The 23,473-nt window shown below is 43.8% G+C and overlaps 1 protein-coding gene across 2 annotated transcripts in view; it reads left to right on the top strand.

The window, feature by feature from the left end:
• The window catches only part of AREL1 (apoptosis resistant E3 ubiquitin protein ligase 1), a 37,905-nt gene that overhangs the window by 3,770 nt on the left and 10,662 nt on the right, over positions 1-23,473 (top strand). Inside the window, exons 2-9 of one of the 2 annotated variants that reach the window (XM_045822877.1) lie at positions 9,380-9,695; positions 14,726-14,786; positions 15,687-15,913; positions 16,834-17,071; positions 20,696-20,865; positions 21,112-21,292; positions 21,477-21,724; positions 23,235-23,309. In XM_045822877.1, the coding sequence (XP_045678833.1) occupies positions 14,771-14,786; positions 15,687-15,913; positions 16,834-17,071; positions 20,696-20,865; positions 21,112-21,292; positions 21,477-21,724; positions 23,235-23,309 (1,155 nt within the window). In that variant the 5' untranslated portion in view covers positions 9,380-9,695; positions 14,726-14,770. Of the gene's footprint in view, positions 1-9,379; positions 9,696-14,725; positions 14,787-15,686; positions 15,914-16,833; positions 17,072-20,695; positions 20,866-21,111; positions 21,293-21,476; positions 21,725-23,231; positions 23,310-23,473 lie in introns of both variants that reach the window. The other variant, XM_045822876.1, reaches the window with a different exon arrangement.

Here is a 23,473-nt window from a genome sequence, read left to right as displayed (position 1 = left end):
TAGAGATCAGGTAAAAGTAATCTAATAACATGTAACATACATTTTCATTAGTGTCCCCTTGTTTTTATCCAGAGATCCAGCCCAGGTTGTTTAAACCCCTCTCTTGTCCACTAAGGAAAGTTCTACTCCAAGGATTTCCCCTGGTGTATGTGGTGAAGCTATTAGGAAGAGAAAATAATTAAAACCTCCCAACAGAGATAGAGTTTTTCATGGTTTTGGTAAAGAAGGAAATCCAGCCAGGCTGCCTAAATTGTTTGTAGTAAAGAATTGAAAAGGAGTTAAAAAAACATTTCAGTCAAACATTAACCGGAATTGGGGCAGTGATTAGGAAGGCATGCACCATCAGAATCCTAAAGGGTAGTGAGAATGGAAAGTGGGGAACCATGTGTAGTTTTTTTGAAGCTATTTTATTTTGGAGTAATTTTAGAGTTACAGAAAAGTTGTGGAGATGGCACAGAGCTCCTGTATACCTTTCACCCAGCTTCCCGTGATTTTGTGTTACGTAACCGTGGTGCATTTGTCACATCTAAGAAATTAGCATTAGTACAATACTATTAACTGAACTACTGACTTTTTTTGGATTTTCCACTGATACCCCTTTTCCGTCCCAGGATGCAATCCAGGGTGCCACATTGCATTTAGACCATGTGTAATTTTGATAGCTAGGTTGGAGTTTCCAGTGAGCTGTTTCTGTGCCATGTATGTGACCCAGGAATCTCTTGCTGAATAGAGAAAGTTATTAACCATGAGAATAAACAAGACTGCACGGGGAGTATTTTGTGCCCCTTGATTCCCAAAGCGCTGTTAACTCAGTGGAAGAGCTGTCTTGGCTCCCAGGAGCGTGGTGTGAAGTTTTCTGAGAAGCTAAGAGCTGATCCTGATTGAGGGGCCCTTCCTGGGCCCTGCTAACACTGTGTCTCACAGATTTTACTACGTGGAGCTATCACATCATTTTCTTGTCTGTCTTCTTACTAGCCTCTATGTTTCTGGGGGGTCAGGGACTGGCTTTCTCATGTTGGAACCCCCAGGGTCAACATACTACTTGGCCTGTGGTTCTTAATGCACGTTTGAAGAAATTAACAAGTCCTTGTGTTGGTAACATTGGTTATTAGGCCAACAGAAGTTTTGTTTTGAGTACCTTAAGTGTTGTTTCTTCTTTAAATGGAGCCATTTGGGTTGCCATCTCTGTGGCTAGTTGACTTTGTCTTCCTGGAGTCTTAAACAAAGAACTACAGAATGCTCATTTAAGGCTGCCCTTCCTTCTGATTACATAAATAATTTATTTTCCTTAAAAATTAGAGTAGAATTAAAAGGAATGGATGGTGGTAGAGGTAAACATTTTGTTAGCTTTTAAGTGTATGTGTGACAGTTTCAGTTCCACCCGCCTGGGGTGTAGAGCTGGCCATTTCCCTGCCATTTCACGCAGAGTTAATGAAGTAACAACTCCGTATTCTTATTGAGGGAGACGGCTTGTCAGATTCAGAGAATTCATTTAACATTTTTCCATTGTAGCCGAGATTCAGTGGCCCAGGGTCACGTAAGCATAAAAGCTGCCGTGGTACTCAGGGGCCAGTCCCGATTCTGTGGGTCGGGCGCGGTGGAGCCAGTCTGGTGGACAGATGAAACATCGGGACAGAGGAGGAGCTGCTGTTCTCCCGATTAGACCAACGACCGTGACACTGTGACGGGGCATAGATAAGCCAGTTTTCTATTTTTTTCCTCTAGGTATCTCACGAAGATACAAAATGAGCGATATTTAAATTGTCCCTTCTCCCTGTTTTTCTCACATTAACTGAGAATCCCTTTTTCTACTTTCCTGGAACTGCTGAGAAGGGCAAACTGTGTTCCAGGGGTGCAGTCGAATCTAAACTGTGCTTTCGTGTGTACTATTCATTTCATTTTGAGGCTCAAATGTACATTTTGAGTCTAAAAATTTACTATTATCTTGGTGAACCTACCCTTTAAAGCCTAACTTTTCTTTTAACCGGGGAGTGATAACTTTTCCAGCCTCCTGTCAGGTTAGAGTGACTCAATGTGGTGAGAATGATCTTATAAAAGCTTCCCTTTAAAACCAGAAGGGTAAGTAGTTCATTGTCCCTGGCTTAACTTGAAAGGTGCGTGCTCTGGGTTTTGGAATTTTGTTGTTGTTTTAAGAACCAGCATCAGGCATCCAAAGGTTTTATGTCAGTTTGAAGAGAATTGAGGGACTAAAACCTTGGCTAAATTTAGAAATTCAGTACCATTTATTAGGTTGAAGAGGGGGAAAATCTCTTAAAAGATAAAAATCTTTCCAAATTCTGAAATAGACTTAAATAGAGCTTGGTAATGTAGAAGTTGAATTCGAAAGAAACAAAGGGATAGTAAAACTGAGTAACTAATTATGAGATAGATGGAATGCAGGAGTTTTAAAACTCAAAATTTCCGAGAAGAGCCTTGGCTGGTGTGTCTCTGTCGGAGCGTCATCCTGTAATTGAAAGGTTGTGGGTTCGATTCCCCATCGGGGCACATGCCTGGGTTGCCCAGGACGTCTGATCCCCAGTCCAGGCATGTCCGACTCTCATCTGGGTGCGTGCAGGAGGCAGCCAATCGATGTTTTCTCCTCTCCTTTCTCTCTCTCTAAAAGCAATGAACAAAATGTCAGGTGAGGATTTAAAAAATTTTTTTGAGAAGAGATTGTCTTTTATGAAACTTAGATAAAACTTCTAGAAGAAAACAGAAGAAAATCTTTGTGACCTTTAGTTAAGCAAAGATTTTAAAAAGAAATGTGACACACACAAAAAACCACAAACTATAAAAGAAAAAAATTGGTAAGTTGGATTTCAACAAATTAAAAACTTTTACGCTTGTCTTTAATCCTCACCTGAGGATATGTTTGAACCGAACGACGGTCTTCCCGTGTACAGGTGACACTCCAGCCCACCGAGCTACCTGGCTCTTTTTACAAACATTGTTAACAAAATGAGAAAAGAGCTGCAGAAAATATTTGCCAAACATGTATCTAGTGAAGGACTTGTATTCAGAATATATAAAGAAGTCTTACAAGAAGACAAACAGCTCAATTTTTAAAATGGCTAAAGATTTGGATACCAGAGAAGGCTCACACATAGCCAGAAGCACATGAAAAGATACTTAGTACTGTTAGTCCTCAGGGAAATGTGAGGTAAAGCCACAACGAGACACCAGTCCACCCCTATGGGAATAGGTGAGGTTTATAAGATTGATGATGGTTGTGGGTGGATGTTGGTCAATGAGCTTGTACATTGCTGGTGGAAATACAAGGTGGCACAGCCACTCTGGGCAACAGCCTGGCAATTTCTTGTAAGTTAAACAGCATATACTTACCATGTGACCCGGCACTCCCACTCCTTGTTACTTACCCAAGGGAAAAGAAAGAGTGTGTTCGCACAAAGACTTGCACTTGAATATTCATAGGGGCTTTATCCACAATAGCCCCAAACTGGGTGGAACCCAAATGTTCTCCAGCTGATGCGTGCCTAAACAAACTGTGACATGTCCATGTAACGGACTACTACACAACAATAAAGAGGAATGAACTACTGATATGACTTGTAACAGCGTGTAAGATCTAAAAACCATTATGTCAAGTGAAAAAAATGCCACACTCGGGAGACTAAACCAGTTAGCCCCTCAGGTACACCCAGTGCCATCTTCCCCATTTACTGAGGGTTGGGCTCCTGTGGCCTGGGCACAAACCCCCACCACTGCTGGCCACCCAGAAGCCGGGTTCACACAAAGAACCACATCTCTCAGGACACTCCTGTGGTGCCAGGACGCCTGGGTCTAGTTTCCAGTCCCAGCCAGTCCTCCTTTCCCTTACACTCCAGGTCTTCTCAGTGGATCTCCGTGTTCTGTCTGAGATATCCGAGGTCACTGAAGAGAAGTTAAGTAGCTTATTGGTCGGTAGTGAGATGCATACTCTTGACCGCTGTGCTGAAGGAACTCAGGGTAGTCACTCTAGGTTAGCTCCAGGTAGTCTTTCGAAACACAGTGCATTCGGAACGCTGAGCTTTTCGTCACTCCCCTTGCTTATGTTGTTCTTTCTGCCTAGGAAACTAGTCTTTTCCTTTTATCTGCCTTGCAAATGCTTACTCATTCTTTTTTATTTATTTGTTAAAGATTTTTTAGACACAGGGGAAGGGAGGGACAGAGGGAGAGAAGCATCAATGTGTGGTTGCCTCTCACACACCCCCTACTGGGGACCTGGCCCACAACCCAGGCATGTGCCCTGACTGGGAATTGAACCGGTGACCCTTTGGTTGGCAGGCTGCACTCAGTCCACTGAGTCACACCAGCCAGTGCTTATGCATTCTTAAATAACAGCCATATTATTTCTCCTGTGAAGACCTCCCTGCTGTCTCAGGCAAAGCTACCTCTCTCCTTCCTTTGCCCATTATACATTGTTCGTTCCTCTTTTGTGGTACTTGCCACATTGTATTGGCCATCTCCCACCCTTTCTTATTTATCCTCGTGACTTCAGCTTTTGGCACGTAGTCTGGCATAGAGCAGATGCTCAAGAAATGCGAAGTGAATGAACACTACAAAAGAACCTAAAGTTGTTGGTAGTCACTGGGGGGCGATAGCAGAAAAAATAGTTCTGTGTAAAATGTGAGTGTGTGGGATGGGTGGTAACAGACCAGAAGTTGCGTAGGGGTTCAGGGCTTTCCAGACTGCTCAGCTCGGGTACCTCTAGTGGTAGAGGATGGTGGGCACGGAACCCCTTGGGGGCTGGGAGCAGAGCCCAAAGCAGCCTTTTTGCCTCAAGTACAAAATAACTGTGAATGTTTTTTTTTTTTTAACATATCCGTGTTTTATCCTTAGAAATGCATATTTTGCATCCTATTTTATTATCTGTGAATTTGTTTTAACATGAAAATACTTTTTCTCCTCACCTACCTCATTTTCTAGTAACTAGATGCTGCAGGAACATGTGTCATTTCTCCTCTGGCTTCTAGCACCTTCTGGCATGCTCCGGTGCCCAAATCTGGGAAGCGTGGAGTGGGGTTATAGTCTAATATGGCACAGTCTACCTCTCTGCGATTTGGGGATTGTCTCCTCAGGAGTATTATGTCATGGAACCGAGGAGGGTGAGCTCATCCTGTTCTGACTAACGCGGCCGTTCCTGGAAGGCTGCAGTCAGTTGGAGGCACCTCATTACCAGATCACTGGGGACTAGCTGGAGAGAGTTCACAGGAGACCCACAGGAATGATTAAGAGACTGGAGGGGCTGACTGATGAGGAAAGAATATAAATGAAAACTGTATAACTTGGCTGAACCAAGATAACAGGAATACACAACTATGTAAATATCCCAAGAGTATAAACTTGATGGGGGAGGGCAATCTTTTATGGTGGGATTTTGGGGTGGGGAGAATAAACCAAGGGTGGAATTAAGCAAAGGAGAATGTAAATTAATAATCTGAAGTGCCCTCGCCGGGTGGCTTGTTTGCTTGGAGTGTCCATGCACACTCCGGGTTCAATCCCCAGTGTGGGCACTTACAGGAGGCGATTGATCGATGTTTCTCTCTCACATTGACGTTTCTCTTTCTGTCTCTCTAAAATCAATAAATATATCCTCAGGTGAGGATTAAAAAAAAAAAACAATAGAGTATTCTAGTATCCGATGGCACACTTTATTTCCTGGAACCTCCTTAGTTAGACCACTAACGTATGTGTCTTTTGCTAATTGAATGATCCAGTTTTTTAATTTGATTTCCCTGGACTCGTGGGTGGTGCTTCCGTGTAGAGAATGCTGGAGGCCACATATTAGCGTGCCAGTGTCTGCTTTTGTCCTGCCTTGTTTTGCGGAACTCACTGGGTAATGCTTGGAACTCCTCTGTGCTGCCACTGCCTCTTCATTCACCAGAATTCTAAGTGGACTTTCCTGTCATTTTTTTCACAGCTTTTTAGAACAGCACTTGGAAAGTAGAGAGTGAGTTGGTGATAGGTATTTTAATAATTTTAGAGACCTGGATATAGTGTCTGGTTCCTGAGGGTGCTGGTTTTAGGAAATCACAGCCTTGGTGAAATGCAAGCGTGTTTGCACGAAACACATACTTTGGGAAATGATTGTATAAAATTCCTACTCGGGGTGTGAGAGGCATAAAACTTTTAAGTAACAGTTGAAATTAGCCAGGAGAAATATTTGCAAAATGCTGCTCTTAAGTAAAGATAGTAGAACTGGAAGAAAATGATTTTATGCTTTTGTGATTTACAAAAACAAGTTCATAACTAAGACCTCTACACCAGAGCCTGGTAAACTTATTTTGTCAAGGGTCAGATAGGAAAACTTCGTAGGCCACACGTCTCTGCTGCAGCCGCTTCACTCCGCTGTTGTAGTGCAAGAGCTGTCATAGACCACATGTAAACGGATGACCTTGGCTGTGCTCATTCTCTATTTACAAAACTTTTTTTTAAAAACAAAAACAGGCAGCCATCTGGATTTGGCCCAGTGGCTGTAGTTTGCCAACCCTATACTGGACCCCTTGCTCTGCAGCATCAGCATTACCTATGAGCCCGTTAGAGATGCAGATTATCGGGTGTATCCCTTCTCTGGCTCACGGCTGTAGAGCCTAGACGACGCTTCTCAAATTTCAACGTGCACAGAAATCACCCCAGAGTCTTGCAGAAGTACACGCTCTGAGACAGACTCCAACCATCACACTAGCCCCTGCGGAGGGGCGAGCGATGATTACGACCCAGTCAGTTTCCTCAGGAAGCACACAATCCATTAGGATAGACTGCTGTATAAACAAATAATTATAATAGAGACTAATAAATGCTGTAATAGAGGCGTCTTCAGCAGAGGAGTATCACAAGGAAGGAGGTGTTTAGTTCTGCCTGGCACTGCGGGAGCCCTCAGAAGGGCCTGGGAGCTGGACCAGGAATGGAGGTGGTGCTTGAATAGAGTCCTGAAGCTCATCAGAGACACAAAAACATTGGGGGCAGTGGATGGGGGACTGGTACACATGGGAGTTCATGGTGGGGCACAGTAAAGACACTAGAACTACGAGTTACTTGGTTTAGTAATCAGATAGCTCATCACAGGGTAGAGGCTTGCTAAGATCCCAGTGAACAGGAATAAAAGTCTAGTACATTCTGTTATCTTTAGCTAATTTTTTTTTTTAGGGAAAGATTTCTTTTTTTTTAAGATTTTATTTATTTTTTTTAGAGAGGGAAGGGAGGAAGAAAGAGAGAGAGAGAAAAACATCAATGTGCGGTTGCTGGGGGCTGTGGCCTGCAACCCAGGCATGTGCCCTGACTGGGAATTGAACCTGCAATGCTTTGGTTCGCAGCCCGCGCTCAATCCACTGAGCTATGCCAGCCAGGGTTTAGCTAGTTTTTTTTTAACTGTTTCCTTATTTGAAAAAAGGATATCTTGCCTGTTCTTTCCCCTTTTTAGGAAAAGAAGTGTTCTCCAGAATTAGAAACTTTTTATATGTCCTTGCATCACTACGAATTTAGAACACTAAATGTAGAGGTAGAAAATAAAAATAATTTATAATTCCATGCATCAAGAGACAACCGCTGTTAACATTTTTGTGTTGTTCCTTCCAGGCTCTTTATGTAATGTAATATTTTAAAAAATGGGCTCATGCAATGTAAATAATTTTTTGCTTGCTTTTTCATTTAGCATTTTATTTGTGAGTGATTCCTTGTGTTGTTATTCTTTAAAAGTGTCATTTTTAAAAATGCTTATTTTGCATTCTAATGGATCTCGTACAGTTTATGTAACTCATCTCTGGTTTGCAGACCCTTTAAGTCTCTTCCAGCAGCTAGTCGACCCAGGCTTTGGCTCACGCACTTGGCAAGTCTGTCACCGTATTTTAAAATAAATACATATATGCATACTTATTTATCTTTAATTATAAAAGTTTGCCAACTTGTTTGATCTGCTGGCCTTTACTCATTTTGTTCTTGTGCTTTTATTAGCATTTTGTGTTTTCTTTCTTGGTTTCCCCTGGTAAAGAGGCCGTAGGGTGTTCATTCAAAGCATGGATTCTGGGTGCAGGGTGTCTGGGTTTGACTCAACTTGACTGCTTCGTGGTGTGTAATCTTGAGAAAGGGCCTCAGTTTCCTCATCTGTAAAATGGGGATAATTATATCTCTCAGGACTGTGAGTTCATACATTTGAAGCACTGAGAACAGTTCCTGCCATGCATTGGGTTGGCCAAAAAGTTCATCTGTTTTTTTCCATAAGATTTCTCTAGTAGCGATTAGTTGTCTTTAACTTCATTCAAAATAGTTTTGTTAGACTGTATTGTGACAGCTGTCGTGTCAGTGTGCATTAAAAAAAATCAAAACAGATGAATTTTTGTGTAGCCATTTTAATATTGAAGCTAGAAGAAAACATTTTTGGCATATTATGCTTTATTATTTCAGTAAAGGTAAAAATGCAACTGAATCATAAAAAAGAGATTTGTTCAGTGTATGGAGAGGGTGCTGTAACTGATTAAACCTGTCAAAAGTGGTTTGTAAAGTTTCATGCTGGAGATTTCTCTTGGACAGTGCTCCGCTGTTGGGTAGACCAGTGGAAAGTTGAAGTTGACAGCCATCAAATCAAGACATTAATTGAGGACAATCAACATTAAACCACGTGGGAGATAGCCGACATACTCAAAATATCCAAATCAATAAAGTTATTGGTGAAAATGAAAAATGTGTCTTTTATTTTATGGAAAAACAATGAACGGACTTTGGGGCCAACCCAATAGGAAGACTATGTCTTTTCGCGGAGTGACTAGTAGGTGTGTCTCATTTGTTTTACAGTGGCCATTTGTGTGCCTTGCAATAACCTCCTCTCTGCTACGTTAGTTCATGACTGTCTCAGTGACAGGCTTTAATTTACTGAACTTTATTGCTTAGTGACCTTAACTTGAAAGTTCACAAATTTTTTCCTCTCACAGTTGCAAGCTTTACTGTGTGAAAGATAAGATCAGCATTGTTCAAACAGGTCTTGGAAATGCACGGGGAGGCCCTCTGTGACCTGCCCCTGCCTGCCCGCTCGGTCCCATTTCTCTCCACCTCTCTGCCAGACCTCGAGGCCCAGCCCCGTCAGTCTCAGAGGGGGCCTGTGGTTGTGTGAGGCGCACTCCAAACCTGCGCCTCCGTTTGCTTCTCCCAAAGGGCTGGGATCTACCACAGTGCTGGAGCTTCCTCCTGGGGGTAACATAGGGCAATGAGATTGCCTCTGGCTTTCTGTGGAGTTTTAATTGGGAAAACTTGGTCACAGTTTACCCGCCCTCGGTTATTTTTAGTGTCCTGGGGTTTCCACTGCCTGTCCTACCTCCTCTTTTTTTGTTTTCTGGGGATTCTTTTGCAGAAATAAAAGCCTGTTCTACCAGTCCTTTTTTCTCTGTAGGATTGGATCCTGAGCTGGAACAGATGCATCCTTTGACAGATGCTCGCGCCTTGCACTAGGGAAAGAAGCCCGGGGATGAAATATTGTGGGGTTATATCTCTTCGCTCTGGAAGCCGTCCAGTTCGTTCCAGAAACTCCAATCATCTGCTGCTTTGACAGACCCTCAGTGAAAGTCTGATGGGCAGACACTTTCCGTTGACCTTGTGGCTGTTGTCTCTCATGTGGAAGCTGAAGACAAGGTGAAAGGGCCGAGTTACCTGCTTTGGCGAATAGGCGTGCTCCGCTTGGTTCTTAGAACATGGGCCCTCGTTTAAAGGTAAGGCAATCGTTTAATTAAGATGCATGTGTTTCTGAGATGCAGAACGTGAACTCGGTGACCAGTTCCTCGACCTTTTCAGCAAGGAAAAACTGTTGAAGTACATAGTTGCAATTATTTGGCTCCCAGCAAGGCATCTTGGAGTATGAAGAAATCAATTCTCCATTTCTGGGAAATGAATTTTCCCAACTGATCTTCAATGTTAGGGCTAAAATTTATTTGATATAATTATGAATCTTTATACTCCAAAAAAAGCAAAGAGTTTTAGAGTATGTATATCAATAGCTTTCTAACATCCCCTTGAGGCAGGTATTTTCAAGTATTTCCCCAGTCGCCTGCTTTTGCAGGCACTGCGAGCCAGAGTGCTGTGGTGGTGCAGAACTTGCTGGGGAGTAAGCACGCGATGTTTCTGCACTAGATAATTGGTGCTGCATTCCACTTCCCTCTGTCGTGCTTTATTTTTATTCCAGAAGATTTAAAAGGGGGCTGTAAGCATTTATCTTTCTAATTTTAGCCTCATGGTAAGATTCTCACCGCAAGATTGGATAATGTTCTTCATACCTCTTTTTAAACCTTTTTTCTTAAATCTGCTCTCTTCACAAATACTTCACTATCCCTGTGACTCCATTCTTTTTTATTATTTAGTATTGTGTGAGGTTAAGAACATTGAGACTCAGAGAGGCATGGACTTGAGTTTCAGCTCTGTCCCTTAACCAGCTGGGATATGTTCAGCAAGTTAACTTTTTTAAGCCCATCTTTTTTAAAAAAACTGTAAAATGAGAATAATAATGCCTATTTTACCAAGTTGTTGTGGTGACAATTACTTAAGCTACCATGTAGAACACTTGGTGCAGTGTTCGGCCCGTGGTAAGTACATCAGTAAGGCGGTGTGTGTTACTAGCATGTAATAACTAATAGTAGTATGTGATGTATTACATACTACTCTTATTTCTGCTAGCTGAGGGTATCAGTTTGCTGAAGTGTATAAGAATGAGAATACTAAAGAGAGGAATTTGAAAACAAAGTATTCATGCAGCTGAGTTGCAAGAAATAGTATGACAGAGGCTTAACATACTGCGTCTTTGTGCTTGAATTAGACTTGGGAAGAGCTCCAAAATGATTTTATGAAGGAGACGTGTGAGCAGCAGGCAGCGGAGGGTGCCATGGAAACTACTGCAGAAAAGGAAAAGTTCAAGATGAGGAAGATAGGAGAGGGATCTAGGACCACACAAACCAGGCACCACGCCATGCGTGCACGAGAAGTCGCGCCTCCAGGCGCGGCTGACACGCGCTTGTAGCACTGAAGGGAATGGGCCACTTTGGGTCTGAATAAAGCAGTATAGTCACCTGGCCCTGGCTCAAATGACCGTACTGCTAATTAGAGAAGTCTTTTAAAAATGATCTAAAATGAAGGTCCTATCTGGAAAACTCGATCCCCAGACACTCTGGAAAAAGAAAAGAACAGACATTTGATTCTGTTCACTCAGATGTCTTGTTTATATTTATTTCAGTCACTGAATGCGGTCACGTTGGATGCTGTGGATAGTTTTCAACACGAGTCTTTGCCTCAAGTTGTTTAGCGCTCTGAAATGGAAAATAAAAAGGGACCAAAAGAGAACATAAGTGTTGTAAGGGAATTCAGAGGAGATCAAGAGTTTTTAAATAGAGGTTCAGGGAAGATTTCAGGGAGGGGAGATAGGATTTTCCCGAAACTTGAGGGTTAGCTGATATTTCATGGGTAGACTGAGATGGGAAAGGGTAGTTTAGGCATAGGAAGTGACTTCTGCAAAGGCATGGAGATGGGACATTTCGGAGCATATATATAAAAGCCTAAAGGATCTGTTTTGGATCGATCAGCGAGTTTCAACCTCTTTCATCTCATGGCACATATAAATAAATTAATCACTAATTTTCTTTGGCACACCTATATTTTTGCTGATCTGACCAAAAAAAGAAAAGGTATAATTTTGATTCATTCACACTGGAGGGTCTTTGTTGTATTGGCTGTTGTCATGTTTTTATTGGACAGTCTAAAGAAAAAGAGGTCAGTGCCCCTGACTAAATAGTCAGGTATCGCGTGTTTTAAAAATTTCCGCAGCACACCCATTGAAAACTGCTGGGAAGGATTGTCGGATGAATAAGGTATTGTGGGTGATAGGGCCAAGGAGAATGAGTGCTGTAGGGTGGGGCAGGAGCAGAGACAGGGCAGAGACGGCATGACAGGGTCAGTAAGAGGGCAGAAAATGCCTACAGAAGAGGTGAAATCGGGAGGAAAAGAGATTTGAGGGGTCACCCTGAAAGGATACCCTGTACTCAAAAGACAACGGTGGAGAGGCTTTGTGACCACATTCAGGAAGAACCAGAGAAGGGAAAGTGTGAGTTCAGAGTGGGACCATGGGTAAAATTGGCAGATGGGGAAATATCGTTGGGGAGGATTTTGAGAGCGATGGTAGAAAAGTGGGATATTTTGTAAAGGTCAGATCAATGAGTGATGATTGGCAGAGCTAACTCCCTGCTCACAAGCAGGTTTTAAGATGAGTTGTTTGGAAAAAAGTAGTAACTGGTATGTTGAGTTTTTTTAAATGATAGAGGGAACTGGAAAGGAAATGTAGAATTGACCTATCGGAAAAGGTCTGGGTAATCCAGATCAGTGGTGGTGATTTGGTTGAGAGTGGGGGAAAGTGGACAAGTACTCAACAAGGTCAAATTCAGTATACTGCCAGCCTCATGCGGACTGAGACTGTGGCTGTTCTACACTGTATTTATTAGATGGATTATTTTAGCATGAACCTTTTTATTTTAAGAATTTTCAGACATAAAATTAGAAGAGTACAAAGAATGCCTGTGTAGGCAGAGAGTTTTAGTACGGTAAGAGACGCCATGCCTTGCGTAATTCTGATGCATTCCCACCCAAGTGTGAGCCAGTAGAGAGGCCTGGAGTCTCCTGTTGGCTCTAAAGCAAAGGAGTAGTGATAGTACTACTACTGCTATTAATAATTATAACCATAATTAAAACTGAGAACTCACTATGTGCCAGGCACTATTATAGGCTGTTTACATGTGTTAACTTACTTAATCTTCACAACACCCCTAATTAGATACACACAGATACTATCTTCATTCGATTGATAAGGAAACTGGCAGTCTATAGAGAGATTAAAGAACTTGTCCAGGACCGCACCATCGGTGGCAGAGAATGGACTTGAACCCAGGTAGTCGAGCTCTAAGAGTTCCTGCCCTCATCCTTTGTACTATACTCTTTTTATACTGTTTGATTTCACAGTCTTGAGAGCGGTGGGGAGTATATTAAAGTCCTGTCACACTAAAGGAGATGGTGTCATCGAAATGATTAAATCTCAACTCCCTACACAGCACTGAAGCCTAGACAGGTCGCAGTAGTACAGCCGTGGAACTGGTCTCCAGGCTGCCTCTTTCGGAAACCATTGTCATTGTCAGGGATGGTACACAGAAATTGTGCCAGCCCTTATGGCATGCACCATAAATTTGGCCTTGCTCTTATTCCATCAAGAAGCAAGAGACTCGAGACCATAAATTCTATAACATAAGCCCCGCGTCCTGCATTTTCTGCTGAGTGTTAGTAACCTCTCTGAGGACTAGAAGCTGCACATCCAGGACCAGGTTGGATGGCTTCTAACTCTGAGGGAGCACCTACAGCAGTTACACTGCCAGTTTTGGCCAAGCCCTCCAGCACATCTTGTAAGGTGCAGACAGATGCTTGCTGAGACGTGGTAGCCACTTTCCAGCATAGGTCCCTGGACATGAGACACTTACTTGGGAAGGAGACTCAATAATTGTGATCCCACATTTTGGGTCTATATATTTTCTCTTTATAATAGACCCTTTTGGGAGCAGCTTAATCCATATAATTGCTAATATGCCCTGCGTGGATTTCTTTTCTGGAAGGACTTTAGCCTAAACAGAGATTTCTATGAAATTTGACAGGGCCATTCCTCAAACTGCCTGTTCTCTGTGGATTCCGTTCAGTATGTTGTTGTCAAAGGAACTAATGCCATTTTATGTCTCGCTCATAAATTTGTTTTCATACAATCAGACATAAAAGTGTACCCTCTTGAAAAAAAAGATGCTTTGGTCCCTCCCAAATCTGAGCCTATAAATGTTCAGCTGTCTTGTCTTTAAAGTAGCATTCCAGTGCTTATAAAAATTTCTGGGTTGAGAAAATATTGATAATCTTGATATATATTGATCCTAAAAGAAGGAGTGAATTCAATGCATTGTAGAATAGAGAGCATACATAGTTTATAAATTAAGGTCAAAAGTCAGTGATAAGATACGCTTGTATTGCATTTTTTTCTTGGCATTACCTTGGCTGGCTCAAGTGAGTAATGACGATTGAAGTCTTATTTTGGAAACAAGTTTAACAACAGTGAAAGTTTACCCTCAAACCCTAGCCCCGTTGGAATTGTTGTGGCCTTGGCAGGCGTCACTTAGGTTGAGAAGTATGGTCTTCTCCTTTTGTTCCCGTCCTTGACCTTTCTGCTGAGCGCATCTTCCATGGGGCCCATTAGTTTATCTGATTGGTAATAGCCAAAAATGACTTCTCTTACATGCCCAACTGCTTGTTATTGGAATGACCCAGAGTTCATTTTAATTATGTAATGCCAACATGATGATGATAATACTTGCTTTTAAAAATCCACATTTTTATATAACTGTTTCTACTTAGATGAATTACTTCCAGAAGGCAAACATAGGGGGAAAGTGACTCCATTCTCCTCTTTGCCTGTGTTAATTAGCACCAATTTGCATTGGGGAGGGAAACTATCTTGGGGCTTTGGCTCTAAGAAGATGAAAGCTATGTTATTGCATTTTGTAATTAGCAATAAAGCAAGTGGCTCTTTGTGGTATTCCTCGGGTGGTCGGTAGATTAGAACTCTCTAGGAGGAGTGATGCAGGCTCTGCTTGTCTGAAATATGTCATGGGGCACCTGTCAAGCTGAAATGGCTGCAAGAAAGAGTTGGAGAATAAACTAAACAAGTTTTCTTTTGCAGTTGCAGCTGTGATCCTCGGCTATCTGTTGGCATTGAAGGGACCTGATGTTTTACGTTATTGGTACGTTATGGAAAGAACTCTGTTATCTTTTTGCTGAGGATGCTTACATCCTCTTTGCCTCCCTGTCTATCCTTTTTCCCCTTGAAAATAGACTTGGACATAATCCCAGTTGTGCCGGAAAGTACCTTCACAGAGTTGGCAGTGGAATTCATTCATTTGGGAAGTATTTATTGAGTAATTACAGCCAGTGCCAGACACTGTTTCCTGCCCAGTCGAAGTTGGATAAGGCAGAAATCTGCCAAGAAGTTCACACTCTGAGCAATGAGACAGATGGTCATGGGGAAGAAAAGTTATAATAGATGAATGTACAGGAGTTTGAGGGAGCCCAGAAGAGGGAACCCCAAACTCTAGCGGGGGTTGGAGAGGGCTTTGGCCACGTGGACAAGGGAGTGGGAAGCTTCCAAATGGCAGGAATGAAACATACATTCTTTTCACTACTTCTGTGAGAGCCCAGCACCTGCAGGAGGGTGGGCGTGGGCATGACATGTGATCCATGGTATAGAGCAAGTGTTGACAGATTTTTTTTTTAATAGAGGGCTAAACAGTAAATATTTTCAGCTTCCCAGCCTATACAATGTCTGTTGCAGCTACCAAACTCTTGTTAGTTTAGGGCAAAAGCAGCCCTAGACGATATGTAAATGAATGGTTGGGGCCTCGTGCCAATAAAACTATTTTCAAAAATAGGCACTGGGTGGGATTTGGCCCAAGGACAGTTGTGTCTGAGTCAGTCCTGGCGTATACATTCCTCTCTTTACCCACAATGGTCCACCCAGTTCAGTGTTTCTGTCGAAGTCTGACTGTCTCTTCCTGACTTCCTTTAATTTTTGAGAGATGGCTAGCCTGTCCCATAACGAGAAGCTATAATGTGTAACTCGCAGGTGTGTTCTCTCTTTCCCACAGGTGGAATCACAGTATCTGTGGTTGCATTCTTCTTCACAATTAAGTTCCTCTTTGAGCTAGCCGCACGTGTAGTCAGCTTCCTCCAGAATGAGGACCGTGAGCGCCGAGGGGACCGGACCATTTATGACTACGTGCGGGGAAATTACCTGGATCCCCGGTCTTGCAAAGTCTCCTGGGATTGGAAGGACCCCTATGAGGTGGGCCACAGCATGGCCTTCCGAGTGCATGTAAGGGAATGTTTCTGTCTCCGTACACGTTGGGGTGTCTGAGTCCCTTGTTTTCCGGAGCCCAGTCTGGTCTGTTGGTGGTGCTGGCCTGGGATGTGAACATTTTTCTTTGTTTTTCGGTCCCTCCCCAGAACTTGGGAATTAGGAGCTTGGGAATTGTTAATATCTGAAGAGTCACGAACTTCTCTATCATTTCGGTTTTAACGGGTGCTTAGCTTTGAAGAAGTATAAAGCTTAATGTTACCTCTTCAAAATAAGAACGGTATTATTCAAAAGGGTTGGTGTTGCAGATCTAGAGGTTGGCAAAGTTTGGCCTAAGCGTTAAGCCAGGCAGGCCTCCTGTCTCTGTAAGTAGTTCTGCTGGAACACAGCCACACCTGCTCGTTCTGCTGTGTTGCCTGAGGCCGCTTTTGTGCCGGAGTCGTTAACCACAGCTGAATAGCTGTGTGTACCCATAAAGCCAAAAATATTTACTCTCTGGTCCTAGAAAAAGTTTGCTGCCCCTGTGATGATTTTACTACAGCATTACGCTTGGCCTGATAGCCTGAATGCCCCTCGCCGTGCCTGGGGCTTTAGTTCGCTCACGCCAGTGGTACCCACTGACTTTACATTTGGATCAGCGGTGAGAACATGACAAGAGGAGGAGGCAGCATTTGTGGTTCAGAAAAGTCAAGTTGAAATTCATTTAATGGTATATCTTACCCCTGTCCTCGAAAATAGGTTAAGAACTTGTTCACAATTTAATGGTTTTCTTTGAATTGTTGAGAGAATTGGTTTCTCCCTGTGTCTGCAGGACTGCAGGAGGGGGTGGGTACTGGGCGTTAGCAGCTTCCTCCTCCCTCCCCTCACTCCTCGGAGTTAGACGGCCGATGATGCTCTCCCCTCTGCTCATGGGCGCGCTCCCCTTCTTCCCACGGCAGTTATTCTACAAGAATGGCCAGCCTTTCCCTGCACACCGGCCCGTGGGACTGAGGGTTCACATCTCTCATGTTGAGCTAGCAGTGGAGATTCCCGTGACCCAGGAGGTCCTCCAGGAGCCCAGTTCCAACGTGGTCAAGGTGGCCTTCACAGTGCGCAAGGCTGGGCGATACGAGATCTCGGTGAAGCTCGGTGGGTTAAACGTGGCCTACAGTCCCTACTACAAGATTTTTCAGCCCGGTACGTTCTTTTTTTCTCCCTTTCTTCTTTCCGTCCCTCCCTCCTTTTTTCCCTTTACCTTAGTAATAGCACCTTTTAAAAAATAACACCTTTATTGAGATTTAATTCACGGGCTGGAAATGTATCCATTTAAAATATACAATTAATGGTTTTTAAATTCATGGAGTTGTACAACCATCATCACATTCAACTTGAGAGCATTTTCATCAACCCGTGATCCGGCACCCGTTGGCCGCCACGCCCCCTTCTCCCCAAACCCCCTGCCGCAGGCCACCACCAATCTGTTGCCCCTGGGTTTGCTCACTGCGGCTGCTGCTCTACTGTTGGCGTTTCACGCCAGTGTGATCCTAACGTATGTGGACTTTCTCGACTGGCTGGTTTCCCTCAGCAAAATGCTTTTAAGGTTCATCCATGCTGTAGCATGAATCAGTACTTCATTTCTTTTTATTTCCAAATAATATTCATGGTATGGATATGCTGCAGTTTATTTATCTGTCCTTCAGTTGATGGACATTTGGAGGTCTTTGCTTTTGGCTACTATGCATAATTTCGCTGTGAACGTTTGTACATTTTTGTGTGGACACACGTTTTTGTGTCTTTAAGAGTGGAATTGTTGGGCCATCAGCCTGTTCTTAAGGAGTAAGGGTGCCAGAATAGACAAAAGGTAAATTTTTCTGAGTTTTGAAACCTTTTCAAGTGAAACGACCTTGACCCTAATCCCACCCTTGCTGCCAGTGTGTTCTCACTGCAGAGTGTCGGCTCAAGCTTCTGGTGTCTGAGAATGGAGGCCTCTGTCTCTACTGTTCTTCCCTTCATGTCCCTAGTGCCAGGTAATAAGTGCTCAGTGACGTGAAGCCTAAAACCGTATTCTCTGACCCCTGCTTCTGAAGGACGTCCGTTCAGCGTGTCAGGGTCCTCTCTGTCCTGTGTTTCCCGCCTCGGCTTCCTTCAAGGGTGTCATTTTGACATCTACAGAAGTGGTAGGAACTTGGGAACCCTTTGGGATCCAACCATAATGAGAGATGTCTTCAGAAGATTTGGGTATCTTTGCTTGACTAGTCCTCAGTGTCCTTTCTGTTAGGACAGAGGAAGGCTCTGAACAGGGTGGCTCCCGAGCCAGCTCCCTCTCTGCACCGCACTCTTTGTGCCAGGGCCTCGCTCCCAGCCTCCTTTCCACAGGGGTTATCGTGGCCCCAGCTCCTTGCCACCAGTGGAGAACAGTTCGTGTCCTCAGGCCATGTACCAGCCTTTTCATTTATTTATTTTTTTAGAGGTGATTATTTTTATTATCCTATTTTTTCCATCACCATTTGTCCCCTTTATAGCCCTCTTCCCCCCTGCAGTCACCACACTGCTGTCCAGGAGTCCTTTTTCCTTTTTGCTCCATCCTTCCACCCCCTCACCTCCCCGCTCCTTAGCTGTCACCCTGCTCTCCATCTATGAGTCTGTCTCTAGTTTGCCTGTTAGTTCAGTTTGTTCACTAGACTCCACATGTGAGTGAGATCGTATGGCACATGTCTTTCTCTGACTGCTTCATTTCACTTAGCGTAATGCTCTCCAGGTCTGTCCGTGCTCTCGCAAAGGATAAAATTTTCCTTTTTATCTTTCAAACTAAAGTTGAACTCTTTATTTTGAGATAATTGTAGATTCTTAAGCAGCTGTAAGAAATAATACAGAAGCTCTGGGGTACCCCGGCCCAGTTTCCCTCCATTGCACCATCTTACAAATGTAGTACGATGTCACGGGCCGGGTGGTTGACACTGATACAGTCAAGAGACAGAGCATTTCTGTCACCAGGGGGTCCTTCATGTTGCCTTTACATAAGCCCCACCCATGTCTCCTCTCCCACCCACCTCTTTCTTAACCCTAATTTGTTCTCCCTTTGTGTAAATGTTGTCATCTCAGGAATGTTATATAAATGGAATCATACAGTATATAACCTTTTGGTTACGTAACTTTTTTTCACTCGGCAGAATTCCCTGGAGATTCATCCAGGTTTTTGAGAAGTGGGTTCCCTCTCATTGCTGAGCAGGAATTCCATGTTGCGAATGTATGATAGTTTGTTTAACCATTCACCAGTTCAAGGACATCTAGGTCTTCTTCAGGTTTTGGCTTACAAATAAACCTATGAACATTCATGTACAAGTTTTTGTGTGCTTATAAGTTTTCATTTCTTGACACTGCATTTTACATTCCCACCAGCAATGTGTGAATAACCCAGTTTCTTCACATCCTTGGCAACCTGTGGTGTTGCTGCTAGTTTTCATTGTAGCCACTCTGGTGAGTGTGGTGGTTTGATTTGCATGTCCCTGATGGTTGTGACGATGTTGAACGTCTTTTCATGTGCCGTGTCTTTGCCCATTTTCTCATTAGATTTTTTTGTTTTTTACTTTTGAGTTTTGGGAGTTCTTTATATCTTCTACATACTAGCCCTTTGTTAGAGAATGCAGTTTGCAAATATTTTCTCTTAAGCTTTAGCTTTTCTTTTCATCCCCATAACAGGGTCTTTTACAGCGCAGAAGTTTTTCATTTTGATAAAGTCAGTTTCATCAGTGTTTCCGTTCGCAGCTCATGGTTTCAGTGTTTGAGAGCTCATTCACTGTTCCTCGATCCTGGAGGATTTCTCTTATTTTGTTCTAAAAGTTACATAGTTTTACATTCTCTATTTAAGGTTATCTGTTTTTAGTTCATTTTTATGTATGAGGCTTGGGTCAAGGTTTTTTTAAATTTTTACTTTTTTGCATGTAGCTGTTCAGTTGCCCAGCTCCATGTGTGGTGTTGAGCGGCGGCCTTTGCGCTGTTACGCCGCCTGTGCACTTTTGTCGGGGTGAGTCGGGCGTGTTTATGGGGAGCCGTTTCTGGGCTCTCGGCTGTGTTCCGTTGATCCACGTGTCTGTCCCTCCACCAGCGCCACAGTCTTGATACTGTGGCTACATAATAAGTCTTGACGTTGGGTAAACTGACTCTTCCCACTCTCCTCTTCTGTTTCAGAATTATTTTAGCTGTTCCTGACCCTTCGCCTTTCCATTTACATTTTAGAATAATATAGTCCAAACCTACAACAAATCTTGCTGAGATTTTGATAAGAATTGTGTTAAACCTTTACATCATTTGGGGAGAATTGTCATCTTTACTGTGTTGAATCTTCCAGTTCATAAACATGATCCATCTCTCCATTTATTTAGACCTCTTTTGTTTATCTCCCCAGCATCGTACTGTTTTCAGTATACAAATCCTGTGTATGTTTTGTTAGATCTGAACCTAGGTGTTTAGGGGTTGGTTGGTTGGTTGGTTTCGAGATCATCAGCACTTAGTTTTAAGGCCTGTCTGACACATAGATTTCAAGTAGGACTCGAGGCTTTGTGTCCGTAACCCAGTTCAGTTTTCTCCAAGTTCTTTCCTCATTTTCAGTGCTTGCAGTGGTTAGGAATTCATAAAAACAAGTCCCCAAAGTTTATTGGAATTAATCTCTTTCTTTTCTTTCTTCTTCTCTGCCTCTTAATGGTGGTGTTTGTCCTTGGGAGTGGGGTGGAGGCCCCGCTCTGCAGGAGCCCCGGCTGGGCGGTCTGCGCACCTGAGCAGCGCCTCTCGAGATGTCAGCCTCCATTGTCGTCTTTATTCCAGGAACGGTGGTTCCCTCCAAGACCAAAATCGTGTGCCACTTCTCTACGCTTGTGCTGACCTGTGGGGAGCCACACACTCTTCAAATAGTGCCGCGAGATGAGTATGACAACCCAACCAACAACTCCACGTCCCTGAGAGATGAGCACAATTACAGCGTGTCCATCCATGAGGTGAGCCGCCTCTCTCCTTTCTCTGTGGCTCCCTTCCCTGTCATCTCCCCCTCTCTCGCTCCCTTCCACCTCCCCTCTCCCTCTGACTTCCGTGCTGGCCTTCCTCCGTCTGATAAATACCTATCTCCTTCGTAACTGGGAGGCTTAGGGTAGCTCACAGACAGGAAAGTTCTCTGTGGAGAGTAAATTAATGTGCAAATAGAGAAAATCATGTATGTTTAGTGATGTTTTGTTTTCCTCCTATAGCTCGGTCCCCAGGAGGAAGAGCATACTGGCGTCTCATTTGAGAAATCAGTGACATCCAACAAGCAAACCTGCCAGGTGTTCTTACGACTCACCCTGCATTCCCGTGGCTGCTTCCGTGCCTGCATTTCCTATCAAAATCAGCCAATCAATAATGGTGAATTTGACATTATTGTCTTAAGTGGTAAGTTGAACGAAAAGCTGTGATTTGTTCTTTGCACGTCTGCACTCTTCTGACTGCCCTCAGAAGCATTTGCCCTTTGAGCCAAACTTAGCTTAGAATCCGGTGGACTGAAGGTCTAGTGCTGGGTAACTTTTTCCTTCTCCTCCGGCTCCTCCTCTAAACTTTGTTCCTTGCTCTGTTTCAGAGAATGAGAAGAATATTGTTGAACGCAACGTGTCCACCTCGGGAGTGAGCATTTACTTCGAGGCGTATCTTTACAATTCCGCCAACTGTGCCAGCACGCCGTGGCACCTGCCGCCCATGCACGTGAGCTCTTCTCAGCGCCGGCCTTCTACAGCCGTGGAGGAGGACGACGAAGATTCGCCTTCTGAATGCCTCACCCCCGAGAAGGTGAAGAAACCGAAGAAGGTGTACTGCTACGTGTCACCGAAGGTTGGAACTCCCATTCTTGCCTCAGAATCCCCCCTGCCGGAGCCTGCATGTAACTGGGATTTGGTGACAAAAGCCACAGAGCAGTCTGAGAGCCGGGGGCAAGCTCATTGACGGGTGGAGTTTCTGGGACACTGGGAGAGGCTACTCAAAGGGAAGCGGCGGGTTGTGCCGCCTCTCCCACCGCAGGTGTTTGGCCTGGACTAGGTTAAATCCCTGTCCGGAGCATCAGGGGCCTCAGAGCTTCGGAGAACCTACGGCCTTCTGCCCTTTGGGTGCTCCTGGGAAGAGTGTTCAAGACATGGCTCCTAGCGTTTTAAAGAAAGCAACTTTAACCGTTAAAAATTTCTCATAGGATAAAAATTACTGGTGTCCCCTTGTGCTGTTTCAAAACAATCTGGTCTTTCATTCTGTGATTTGTGAAACCACAATAAATGGATGTCACCATCGGGCTACAGGGTTGGAAGAGAGATTTTGGCAGAGGCAAGGAGGTGAACTTCCCAAGGCCCCTGAGCTAAGAGATGCTTTGTGTTAGGGATTTTCTTCTTGGTATTTGTGTTTTGCTCATTCATTTACACCTCAGAAAAATAGACCCTTGAAACATCCCATTACATCCCTTTAATCTCATAATCAAAACTGAGTTCCGATTCTGTTCTCCTTCAGAACACTTTGCTCTGCAGCATTCATCATTTAAAATCAGGCCTTGATTTGGCCGGGGGAGTGGTAATGAGGGAATTGGTGGGTGTAGATGAGACAGGGTCAGTTATGAATCGGTAATTGTTGAAGCTGGTGATGGGTTCGTTATGCCCTTTTCTTTAGTATGTGTGTGAAATTTTCTTTAATGAAGAGATTTTAAAAATCAAGAAAAAAATCTGACCTACCACACATTCAGATAACAGGGTTTTTTAGATTAAAAATTTATGGCATTGTTTTTTCCTTTTTGTAAATGGCATAAAGAGATCCTTCTTTCCTTTCATATAAGAGATTTTTATGAATTTTTATGAGACTTCATCCCCACCCCCATCAGCCTTCTATCCCCGACTCCCTCTTCCCCGACTCCCTCTTCCCCGACAAGTCCTCAGTACCACTCAAGCAGGGGCGAAGCAGTGGGTGTGGGCCCCAGGTGTTCCCTGTCTGCCAACTGGGCGGAAGTCTCTCTGCACAGCACCGAAGCAGAAGCAGATTGTGGTTGGTTCTAGGTGCAGTGTTCTCTACTCACAGAGGGAAAACCTGAGCTCAGATGTCTACAAATGGCAGTGAGAGCTGAGTGTTAAGATTATGGAATGCCTCTGTGTGAAGCTGCACTGCCAAAGTCACATTTTTAGTTTGCCTATTTCGGTAGGGTGATGCTATTCATTCAGTCTCAGTACTGACTTAAATCGTCTCTCTCTCCGTAGAGGAAAAGGTTATCATGAGAAGCGTAGGTAGGGACTTGGCTGTTTGAGCCCCGATACCGCACGGAGCCTTTCTGTTTGTCACTCACTTCGTTTTCTGCATGTCTGCCCTCCAGCAGTTCTCGGTGAAGGAGTTCTACCTGAAGATCATCCCCTGGCGCCTGTACACCTTCCGCGTGTGCCCAGGGACCAAAGTAAGTGGGAGCTTACGTCTGCTGCATGCTGAACAGGCGTCAGCTCTGGAATATGTCAGCCTTTTTGTGTCACGCCCTCATGAAATGGCATGAAGAATACAGATATCGTAGAAAGACATGTGCTTACAGAGTCAGGAATTTAGAAGCAAATCTGAATATTCCAA

This window comes from Phyllostomus hastatus, unplaced genomic scaffold (genome assembly GCF_019186645.2).
Source record: "Phyllostomus hastatus isolate PE091 unplaced genomic scaffold, TTU_PhHast_1.1 phas_scaffold_501, whole genome shotgun sequence".
Lineage (NCBI taxonomy): Eukaryota > Metazoa > Chordata > Mammalia > Chiroptera > Phyllostomidae > Phyllostomus > Phyllostomus hastatus.
Note: the sequence above shows the minus strand (reverse complement) of the source record. Positions and strands in the feature narration are given on the sequence as shown.